The sequence below is a fragment of the Accipiter gentilis genome, chromosome 10 (assembly GCF_929443795.1).
Source record: "Accipiter gentilis chromosome 10, bAccGen1.1, whole genome shotgun sequence".
Taxonomy (NCBI): Eukaryota; Metazoa; Chordata; class Aves; order Accipitriformes; family Accipitridae; genus Astur; species Astur gentilis.
This window is the reverse complement of record NC_064889.1, coordinates 5,738,752-5,751,156: the sequence shown is the minus strand read 5'-3', so window position 1 is coordinate 5,751,156 and position 12,405 is coordinate 5,738,752. Positions and strand designations below refer to the sequence as shown.

At 41.7% G+C, this 12,405-nt stretch overlaps 1 protein-coding gene across 4 annotated transcripts in view; it reads right to left on the bottom strand.

The window, feature by feature from the left end:
* The window catches only part of TBC1D2B (TBC1 domain family member 2B), a 41,979-nt gene extending 29,839 nt beyond the window's left edge, over positions 1 to 12,140 (bottom strand). The window contains exons 1-2 of one of the 4 annotated variants that reach the window (XM_049812417.1): positions 11,677 to 12,140; positions 4,438 to 4,591 (exon numbers count right to left, since the gene is read on the bottom strand). In XM_049812417.1, coding sequence (XP_049668374.1) covers positions 4,438 to 4,591; positions 11,677 to 12,033 — 511 coding nt within the window. In that variant the 5' untranslated portion in view covers positions 12,034 to 12,140. The remainder of the gene's footprint in view (positions 1 to 4,437; positions 4,592 to 11,676) is intronic. The other 3 variants (XM_049812416.1, XM_049812415.1, XM_049812414.1) reach the window with 3 other exon arrangements.
* Positions 12,141 to 12,405: the final 265 nt, after the last annotated feature.

Sequence of the window (12,405 nt, the reverse complement as noted above, 5' to 3'; positions counted from 1 at the left end):
CATGCAGACGTGCAGCTCAGGCCCAGCACTGCACACATGCCAGCAAACTCACACAGGCTCTGAATGCCTCCACAGGAACCAGCCAAGAACTGGCACTAGCCCTGAGCCAGAGCTAATAAAGTCCAGAGGATCCAAGCTCATCCAAAACAGCTCGCCAGGTCTCCAACATACCACACCATCCAACACGTGCTGTATAATCTGTAGTATACATGTTACCTCAGTGTTTCCATTATCCCAGATAGCTTGCTTTCTCCCTCACCCCTCCTCCAGCAGGCAGAGGGAATAGGAAATGCAGAGTATGGAATACACTACGAATAGCAAAGGCATTATAGAGAAGCATAAAGTAGTTTATGGCCTTCTACAAACTCTCTGAACAGCCGAGTTAAAAATAAGCTCAAATGTCATTTTCAGACCCTTCCCCGTATCATTCATGAAGAATTGATGTGGATTAAAACGTCTTGAGAACACTCTCAGACTTGATTGAGCAGTTATATCAGAAAGTAACATATCAGACAGGCTTCTGACTGAAATGATTCTCTGTAGGACGGGAAAAACCCTGGGAAATCACAATACCCTGTTTTATCACTGGTTAGCCTTTCAGTCTTTGTTCTGATGATAACTTGGCACTAGCAGCAAGGCCATCTTTAAGTAAGCTGTACCCTCCAATTACTCAGCAGATGGTTACTTTTATTTAGCCCATATCGAAGATTAGAAATACGAAGACAGACCATTTTGTGAGAAAAAATAGGATATATCAAACATCACTGACACTACAAATCTCTCAAACCCTTGAAAAATGGTATCTGAAACAGAAGTATATCATGTCATCTTTCAAACATAGGTACAAATTACACTGCTTTGACGTATTTTATGAACAGGGCTGACAGAAACTTCTTCAGTGCCTTATCGGCCAAACTAAATTTCAAATTCTTTTGGACCCTGGATGTTTGAGCTGCAAAATTCAGCTAGGATAAGCTAGATAAAACTAACTTCTGATCATATTCACTGTCTAATAAAGGGGAAGATAACAGAATAGGTTTCAACTACCCCCCCCCCCCCCCAAACCCCCCCCAAAAGCCACGCAACCCCATGCACCCGCCCCCTCAAAAAACCCAACAACCACACACCAAAAACTTAATGGCACCCAAAACCAGGCTGGAATACTATCATGCTGTTTTCATACTTAGAGCTTGTTTATCTTCTACCTGTATGATCTGACAAGACTACAAAATCTCTTTAGAGTATGGCCCAGGTAAATGAACTGCTCAAGAGTTGAATTTCTAATAAACAGCATTTCCTCTAACAGACAGGCTGATCAGTCTGGCTGAATCTTCTCTTGAGTTCCTGAGGTTGCTCACTGTACATGATCCCCGGCTTACACCAGCCAGCTGATTGGTTAGAGGTATGGACTACAGAGCAGGTACAGCACAACAATGTAATGTGGTTGTTAATGCAATCACCATGAAAAAAATAATATTGTTTTTAAACTTATTTCAAAACACAACAATCTTATAAATACATGACATACCATTTTTGATTAATTCAAATTAAGACTTGAGGAACAGCATAATTAAGAAGTGAAATTATAAAAACTACATCAACATTCAATCAATTCCAAGGGGAAAAAAAAAAAAAACCAAACCAAATCCTGTAAAGAATAGATCATTTAGTTGACTTCCATAGTAGTAAAGCAGCTCCACAACTAATCCTACAGAATAATTTTCTTAACATTAGCTTTCCCACAGCCCACTTAGAAAAATACTTTCACTGTATACTTTTGAAGAATACTTTCACTACCTTGAAAATTCTTAAGAACTTACCAAGCCTGATCCATAAAGCAGTACCTTAGCTCTACCTATGTTCCAGTTAGTGCAGATTCCTAAACTGAGGGGGGCAGTGGGGGGAGGGCAGGGAAGGACAACAGGACAAAACAGGCAGGACTACAGTGAGCAATTTTGTTTCTGAAATGAAGATGGGCTACTTCCCCATTTAAAACAGTAGTGATAGCATCTATATTCAAGCACTAGCAAAACAAACCGATTTCTATGCTCCAGTATAAAACACATCAAATGCACATTCACTTTTTTTTTTTTTTTTTAAATGCAAGACACATATCTTAGTCATCAATATGGAATCACAGCCTTAAAGAGTCCCCCAACTCTACAGGAAACTTTTAGAGTACTTGTTTAAAAAAATAAACAATCGTCAATCATTCAGGCTCTCTGCACTTTCCCCAGAAGAAATCCCTACTTAAACACTTCAGTTGACAACAAAGTCATCATTGTGACTTGTCCTCAAAAATGAGATACTCTAGATGTAGTTCCAAATTCTACATAATGTAGTTTAACTGCAGGCTGGCCCTGAAATGGATGGGTCTACTCAGCCCATGCATTTTATCTTGGCATTCCCTGCAATGGATTTAATACTAACAATTAAAAAAAAACATACACACAAACAAACCACAACAACAACAACAAAAACCCAAACCACAAATGGGTCAGCTTGCTTATCCAGAAAACCCCCAACAATTTACAAGAAAGGAAAATATCAGATCAGTGATCTAAAGTGACTGGATTATGATTGCTAGATCCGATGCAAAACAGGAGTGAGGGAACAGTACCTACACAGACTACAGTGCCAGCAGGTTAATTTCACACTGTACTTAAGCTATGAGGGAAGTAGCACAAACAAGAAAGAACAGAGTTTTGGGGCCAAATTACTTATTATAGCTGATCTGATCCAACAGTCTGCTGCCAAAAGAGGGCAGTCCTGCCTGCTCCTTCACTCCGCCTTCCTCTATTTAGCCACTATGCCTTGCTCCCTCCCTTGCATTAGCTCTGGAAGTCCCCTGATTACCCAGTAAATATATTCCACTCATTAACCTAGCAGTAAAAAAAACCAACAACCTTCCTTTCTGGCTAACTTCTGAACTCAACCAACTCAGCACAGGATCAGAAAAACACCACAAAATACAAAAAGGGAGACTACACAGCAGAAAATGAGGGGCTGAAGGTAGGAAGGCAAAGAGCAAAAGCCTGTTACCCCTTCCAACACGTACAAGCTGTTAGATCTTTGCACATCAGTACCTGTGTTCTTGCAGCATATGGTCTGAGAAGCTGCATATGGTTTGAGAAGCTGCTAACCAGACTGTCTGCTGCCAGAAAGGTGGTATAAAACCATCCCACTTTGCATTCCCAACAACTCTCGTGAGCTAATCCTGGCATTCATCTGTCCCTCCAGGAAGCTACATTGGCCAAAAACTAACCTGGAGAAAAAGATGTTTCCTGCTAGTTGCAGTCCCTGTACTAGCATAAGGAAGGGTGAGACTAGCACCGGTGCTCGATCAAGGGAGAGAGCTGGGCTTTTCTTTAAGTAGTGACTAGCCGTTAGATTCGTGTAGCTGAAACATCAAGCTGAGCCCCCACAAAAACACAAACTCTCAAGGCAGCTGTGGTTGAGCAAGCAGACTGCCCTCAAATGAAAGCAGTAAACTGGGTTAGAGGACAATACTGCAGCATGGGATCTGAACCAGGGGAGGGGAGAGAAGGGTGGGGAAGACCACAGCTTAACATTTCTGGTTTTGCAGTATGAACAAACTGAAATCAACAAAATATAAAATCTGTTGATGAAATATGTCTGACATCAAGACTCTGTTTAAACCCAAGAGAGCTTTACTAATGCATCTAACTTGGCACAGAACAGGATTTTACTCAGTCTTATTTATGGGTAACAGAAATCAGCAAGGAATCCATTTCTGTAATGATTCACGAATAAAACAATTCAGAACTGCCTGACCAATGTCGTAAAAAATGCAGAATAACTTTGTATAATACACCGATATGTTTTTGTAACTCCGACACTAGTCTAAAATTACATTTTGCTTGGCTAAAGGTATTGCGGAGACTGAATTTCACTTACGTAGTATCAGTGCGAACTGCCTTCCAGTTTTAAAAGGCAGGAAATTTTTATCACAGTCAGACAGATCCACCACACCATACTTTTTCAGAAACAAAGTACGGTCATTCAGAATTCAAAATATACCCATTCCCATTAAAAAATGGAGTTTACATCTCAGGATACTTAACACACTAAGCTTTTAAGATATTGCAACCACTAAAAGACAACTTATCTAACCTAAACTGTACTTTGCCACTTAATGACACCTAGCCATAGGACTACTCCATTTTACTTAATTTCTAAAAATCTGTTTTTAAAATCAACAGTTTTCATAAGAGATATGAAATCACACATAAAATTACATTTATGTTAAATAATTTTAGCATCATCAACATATGCAAAGTTTACATAGAGTTACTTGATAACAAGTTGTGACAAAAAACTTCCTAAGACTTCTCTATCCCAGTGCTATGCCTTCCACTGATTAACTGACAACAAACAGAAACATGCATTCTGTTTTTACTCAAATTTTCAACCTACCAGGGTTGTCTTTGGCAACAAGACCTTTGGAAAAGTCACTTGGTGTTGGGGAAGTTCGGCTGTCCCTTTTTGCTGCGTCAAGGTTGTTACAATATTCCCACCTCTTCTGTTGAAGTTCCTGAAGCCAGTATGTCATATCCTGACGAGTTGCAGCCTACAACACAAAGAACCAGAGCACCGATGAGATCAGTGTGTCTCTTTGGTATATGAATACAGAAATTCCAAGTGCAATAAGAAAAACCAACCCAGATAATTCGCAGATCAGCAAGGTATCATCACCCAAACCCAGTATTATTTAACAGAAATGACCACTAACATACTAGACGTACCTTGTGCACACATACACATCCCTGACTTCCATGCCAAATCCATTTTCCATTAGAAATAGTCACATGCATTTTTTTCTCCAGTTTTACACTCAAACATTAGAGAACGCAGCAGCAGCATTTTATATTTTACATACAAAGCGTTTAAATATGTAACTGCAAAACTGTATTATGAAAAAAAAAAAAATATCTCATACACACTCCGGAAGATTCTCATTTTCTTTTTTTAACTTGCTTTATTACTAGCAGAAACCAAAAGATTAATAATGCATTGTAAAGCCTCCTACTTTAATGACTAAATCTACATACTGTGTTACCTCATCATCCCATGAGCTAACTAACTATGGAAAGATCACATTTAAAACAAAAAAAACCCAACGTGAATATTTACTCTACAAGCATACAGTCATTAACGTGAATAAGTGAGCAAGAATTCAAACACATCTTTAAGCTTCAGTAAGAATCACAGCTAAAAGAGTAATTTCAAGGTGTGTCAAATGACAATCTACAAATATCAACAAGAGACTAAGTGATGGTAACTGACATTACAGGTGCTCACTTGGAAAAGTCATTTTTTATTCCAACGTACATCCTCAGCTGCCTGTCTAGAACAAATACCCGACACTAATAACATGGTAGGTTCAAGAACAAAAAGTTAATGCTTGTGAAGAGACACACACCTAAGTCCTTCGGCTTGTAAGCACACAGAGTGCTTACCTTTTAGCCAGTCTTTCTCCTACCTTCTCCAAAAGTGGTTGGTGGCATTACCAATGAAAAACCCTCATTACTTGGGCAAATAACTGTGTTTACTCTTTAAAGACAACTTAATTCCAAATAGCTTCCTGTTCTGTTTATCACAACTGAAGAGGGTACCTCTGCAGGGCACAGCTGCAAAAGAACGAAGAGCAACAAACAACACCAATTTCCTTACAAAGGAAGTATAGTAAGTGCTACGTGAAGCACATAAATGGCACAGATTTGGCTTAATTTTTTTTCTATGAGAACACTTTTGGTCTAGTCAAACTGAAGATCCATTTACCATCATATTTTGACCCTGAGAGCAGCTAATTACAAGACAGAACATAAGCAATATGGCAAACAACAACTGATGTTTCCCCAGGGTGCTCTCTCTGGCTCAGTAATCTGCCATCTTAGTGTTTAGCAATCACGGAAACAGCTTTTTATTTTACAATTTGGCTTTTTGTACCCATATGAGCTTTAACATCCACAACATCCTACAGCAAATGGCTCCGAAGCTCTGTGCAAGGAAGCAGACACAGTTACTCCTGGAGCTCCTGCTCCAGTTCCTCTCGATACACCATACACAGAAGAAGACATAAGATACATAAATCAAATAAACATTCATAAATCCAATCAAGTAGCAAAAAAAAACCCAAATAGTGATACAAGACGACAGAGCAGGTTCACTTTTCTCAGTTGGTAAAGTATGTAAGCAAGATACTTCTAATCTGAAATGGAAATTACGTTTTTTATTTATTCTTGATTGCTCACAGGAAACTGAAAGAAAACATTTCCCTCATAAAAAAGACATGGGAAAAGAATAGTTTAGAAGTGTCTATGAGGTTTCTTAAAAAGTGTCAAAAAACTGGACAGCGGGAAACATCAATCCACACAACCATCACTGGCAGTTTTGGAATGACCACAGCAGCAGGCTTTAAGTCTACAGACTCCAGGCACTTTTTGCAAAGAGTAAACATCTCCCCTTCTATTTCTAGCACAGAAGTATTTCTTTTGAAGTTTTATCCAGTGTCAAGTCCTCCTTTACAGTGAATTTGAGAGCTTATACACCCTTTAGATAGACTCATACACAGGCCTTGTAAAAGCAACGTTTTACTATGCTCCAGCAGAAAACCACCAAGAATTCAAAGAGCTTCCACTAACACAGGATGTAGTACTTAAGTGGTTCTCTTTGCTACCACAACATAGCTAATGAGACAATTCACCTGGAGTCAATCTAAGTTATACCTACAATTAACTTCTGCCCATGACTACTTCATCTTAACAAGCCTTTTTCACAATTTGTCCCATTACTCTCTGCCCAACAGTCTTTAGAAAACCATGAATTGATTTTATTGGAGTTGCTCCTAGTTGTTGCTTTTAAATTCCCAATTGCATTTGTTCCCTGCTGAGCAGCACATACGCATCCTCAGTTTACAAGTGATGTTATTGTTACACAGTGGGTCAGTTAGCAGTTATGGTCCTTCAATATAAAACAGGATAGCAAACCAGTACAAGTTTCTCACTCCCCTGTTTTAAGTAATTTTCCCAAGAATTACTCGGTACCCTGCAGCTGCACCCTGCCTGTTACTCTGTCTTCCTTCCTTCCCATACATGGTCTTCCTTCTCTTACAGAGTTTTCCACTCCCTTTGAACAGTTTTTGCTGAGTTTATACATGCATCTTAATTATTTACTTTACAAGTAAAGGAGTATCCTGAGAATCTCTGTTAAGATTAATTCTGTTTAAACAAATTTAATCTTTGAAGCTTGCTGTTTGAAATGGATTTTTTTTCTTTTAAAACCACACAGAATATTTTGTCTCCCTCTTCCCCTACTCTTAAGCAAAAGACAAATTTGCAAACTTTTTTTTAACTCACTTTACCTGTCAGAGAAAGGAACACTTCCATGCTTGCCCCATTTCTCATGGCTTCTCTGAGTACGTGGCTATTGCCCACCATGAGAGACAGAACATATAACTAGGTGCAGCGTCGATCAGATCTCAGAAAAAATCCTTATTTGTACAAACTACTGCGTGGCACTGCAGTAAGGACAAACCTTAGGTAGCCACATTTTAATGGAGGCATTTCTGTGAGAAGAAAAAACACTAAAATGTCATCCGAACTGGTGCATGGTAAGGAATTACTATTGCAAACTTACAGGCAACAGTAGCAACCCAAGACTCTAAGGGAAGAGACATTAAGAGTCCCACGTATTTTTCAATATAAATGATGGCAGATTATTGTTATTGACTTAAAACCATTCCCTGATATTCTCCCACTAAGGATGCTGCAGGAACTGCCACCTTCTGATGCACACATGACACAAACAGGAGAATTATTTGGGGAAACTAACTACCCAGTGGCATCATCTACCTGGACTCGCTGGTGGAACACTTATGCCAATATCAAACACTTTCTGAAAGAGTCCAAAGAAATGCAACAAGCAAACATGCCATTTTGAGGAAACTCACGAAAATTCTTGCCCCAATCCTCTTCTGAACACAGACAAACTCTCCCTCAAGCTTTTTTAAGTTTTTTTGTAAAAGGGAACATCACCGGGAAGTTTGCATTTCTTAAGATTTACTAATCTTGCTATGCTCAAACAGCAAATTTGGAGTCAGATGGCTTTTTTTGGAGGGCAGCCCAATTTTTAATTAAAGCATTGCAACCACTAACCAGCAAAGTTGCCGGCGGGGGGGGGGGGGGGGGGGGGGGGGGGGATCAGCTCAGGAAACAAATCACCTTCACTGCTGAGGTACCTTCTAAGCTCAGTTAGGCCCTAATGGTGTTAGGTCCTACGACAATACTACTTAAGCTTGAGCACCCCATTATTAATCTCTGCCACATCCTTAAAGTTTATTGACAAATCAGACTAAAAGCTCCTAAATAATTCTGATTTTAGCAAGTTTGGTGTCCCAATACTTTCAAGGATCTGGGCTCCAAAATCTGCAGTGTCTGGAATGCTTACTACTCGGCCAATAACCCAGAAAAGTTTTTTCTTAAAGAAGTCTGTGCAATTTCTGTTCCCCTTCCAATTCACCACTGTTCACAAAGAAGTTATCCACACGGAAGTGACTAGAAACACAGTCTATCATCACTGACCAGTGTTTGTTTCAAAAGAAAGTGAACTGTGTCACTATAAGACACAGCTTTAAAAATACATGAGAAATGACCCCTTTGTTCATTTATATATATTCATAATGCTAATTCTTTTCTCCCTTAATGACCGGCCTCACTGTGCAAACACAGGCATATATTCACTTGACTGTATTACCAGCATTCTGTTACAGCAAGTATTTGCATCATCAGGTCCTTTCCATGAAAATATTCTCAAACATAATCTATCCATACTTCATGAAGTACACAATTTTCTCTGCTTCTTTACCTAAAGTGATGGTACCTGTTGTATATTTTAAATGGAAAAGCTTTTTACACACACTTAACTTCTAATATACTTTAACTGTTGAAAATATATAGAAAAGCTACAATCATGCAAGTACCAGGCTGGTTACCTATGCTTCCAAATGATGAACAATTTGCCTTATTTGCTGTAAAGGCTACAGCATATTTTTCCTGAAATTGTTATCAAACTGAAAAACAAGCCCCAAGTGTATCATACAGTCCTCAGCTCCCATTAAATGACAAAGACTGAGCAATCCATACGATTAAATCACTACATTAACAACAAACTGAGGCACTACAACGAAATAATGCATTCCTCAACAGTGCCATCATTTCAGTCTGGAATTCCAGTTGCTTATTTCTTATTGCTCTTCTCAGCTTATAATAGTGAATGGGAAAGACCAGATCACAAGATTTGGAAATTTTGAACGAGCAACAAATTGAGGAAAACAAGGCATGTGAGTTAGAGGGTGAAGAATACATTTGACTTGACTTTATTCCTCCTGTTCTGTGTGTAATGTTTGCTTGATAGATTAAATCACATTTGTTTTCAACAGGGGCTGGATCAGTCACAGGGGGGTGGGGGGTTGTTTTGGTTTTTTTAATTTAACATCTTGAATTCATTCTTAATTCTGTGTCTACCTAATTTAGCTGAAAAATGTTTTTAAAGGCCTTAAAGAACCATCGTGTTGGGTAGAAGAAAATTAACTCCAGCTGCAAAAGCCTTACCCCTTGGTGAATCACAGAGCCACAAAAGACCAGTTGGTCCTGCAACATCCCTCAAGTTTTTCATTTATTCCTTTTTTATTATATAAACACCTATAACGTAATAGCATTTTTATGGACAATCACTTGGCCACTTTAGGGCAAGCATCATAACAATACGAGAGGGAGATGACACAAATTTTTTTTTTTTTTTTTTTGCTAATCGCAGAAATGACCTTGACTTCCTTAACTGGCACCTTTTCTCAATCCCCTTAAGGGACACATGAAGAGAGCTCCAGTCCATGCAGGTTCCTTCCTAGAGACTACAGGAAAAAAAAGAATACAAAAAGCACAGGCAGAGCAGTAACATCACAAACTAAAAGAGACCAAGAAAAATATGAAAAAGGAAACTCCCTGTTCCTTATGCTTGTGCATGGGTGTTGAGTATGATTTGTACCTTCATGACTGCAGAAAACACCCGAGGCTGCTGCTAGAGTACTGTTTGACAGACTAGTTATTTATTACAGAGGTGGCATATAATATTTCCCACTATAATCCTAATCATAAATTACATGTTTCTCAACAAAGGCCCTCCTATTCAAAAAGAATCCTCAAAACAAAACATGCATTATGTCTTTTCCTGGAGATTTCCACATAAAAATCACTAGATACTGATTAAAAACAAACAAACAAAACCCCCTCAAACTATCAAAAATCAAAGCTTACATCAAGTCTGCAGTTTTAACTTCTGTAATGTGAACACTTGGGCTATAAAGGCAGATGCACGGAAAGCAATAAAAACTTTGGTTACGGCGATACAAAGAAAGAGTAGTTTTTACATGTGATTGCATGCAAAACTGCCAATTACACTGCTTTTCCTCAACCAAAGACAGTTAAAATTATTGTCATGTTAGTTTTCCAGTTAAATAACTTGCTTATTCTTCAGAAAAGTGTGTTAATGATTCCTTATTTTGACAAACATTTATATTTATCAAAAGGGAATACTGAAGACCTTTACACAATCATGTTCTACAATCTCAGCATTTATTATCACTGCTCAAGTCTCCACTATTAAATAAGTGTACGAGAAAGACCTTTTCCAATGTTCAATAGGAAGTTCTGCTGTTTAATAACTTTAAGGCTTATACTCTAATAATAAGGATCTTGCTAAAAAAGAACACGGCTCACGTGAAAACTCACGCTCAATGCACAAGAACATTCCTTGAGGGAAATATATGCCTTAATAGCAATCAAAAATAATGGATACTCAGAAGAATTTATTTCTTCTTTACTGAGTAGAAATGGTTTCCTTGGGTTTTTTCCTAAACATGACAATAAAGGAAAGCTATGTAAAACAATCCTGATGTTCACCCCTCGTCCTGTGAGAGTCTAAGTCCTGGCAAAGGCAACGTGATAAGCAGCCTCTGCTACTATCAGGAAACAATTCTCCCTCCTCCTCTTCCTTCCTCCCAAAGCAGTCTACATGAAGACTTCAGCCACACATCACTTTTCTTCAAAATAAACACCCCAAAAGTGAAAACCAACCACACCCTGTCAACTTCCAAAACCACAACCCACCAGATTTTCATGGAAATCTTTTTTCTACCCAGACGTTTCCACAGAACCCACTCAACCAAGCCGGCTAGCCCGTCCTGCTCCAACCGGATCGTGCTCACCAGTCGCATTTTCTTTCCCTTCAGAAGAGCACTTTAAAAACAAAATCATGAAGAGGGGGGGGAAAAAAAAAAAAAAAAAAAAAAAAAAAAAAAAAAAAAAAGAAAACCCGTACCTAACGCTAGGGATGGTCCGGTATTGCTGATCTACTCTGCCTTTGCAACATATTACTTCTCTTCTTTAAAAAAACAAACCCACAGCCCCGCTTTGGAGGCGCAGCCAGCGCTCTGTGGGCGCCGGAGCCGGCGGGGGAACGGCCGGGCACCTCAGGGCCAGGCAGCGAGCGAACTGCCCCCGCCGCCCGCCCCAGCCCGGCCGGCCCCGGCGCTGAGGGGACGGGGGACGGGTCCCCGCCCCGCGGGGAAGGCGGACGGGCGCCCGCCCCCGGGCCTACCTTGAGCACGGCGACGGCGCCGTTGGGGCTGTGCACCTCGAAGGCGGCGCCCTCGTCCCCCGCGGCGGCGGCGGCGCCGGCCTCGGGCTGATGGTAGCTGAAGCAGGCGGAGGCGATGTCGATGCGCCCGAGGGGCAGCGCCTCCTGCGGCCCCTTGAAGTAGTAGAGGTAGCAGCGGCGGGGGTCGAAGACGAACCAGCGGCTGCGGAAACCGCGCAGGGGCCCCTTGCCCGACAGCTTCTGCAGGTACCCGCACAGCTTGGGGGTGCCGGTGCCGGCCTGCTCCCCCGCCGGGCCGCCGCCGCCGCCGCCGGGCCCCGCCGGGCCCTCCTCCCCCTCCGAGCCCGCCGCCGGCATCTCTTCGTTTCGCCTCGCCTCGCCGCGGACGCAGCCTCGCCCGCCGCGCAGGGAGCCGGCCCGGCCCGCGCCGCGCCGCCTCACGGGACTTGTAGTGCGGCCGCCGCGGCCCGGCCCGCGCCGCTCGCCGCGCCGCCGGCCCTCCCTCCCCCGCGGGCGACGCCGAAGGCCCGGGGCCGGCCCGCCCCGGCTGCCGTGCGCGGCCCCGCTGCTGCCCGCCGGGACAGCGGAGACGGAGGCCCGAGGGGAGCGTCGGCCGTCGTACGGCCCAGCTTCCAGGAAATCGGGGCGACATCGGCCGCTGCTGACGTGGAAAGGCAGCCAGCCACCCGGCTCGATACGCGTCGGGCGGCTGCCCGCTCTCCTCACACG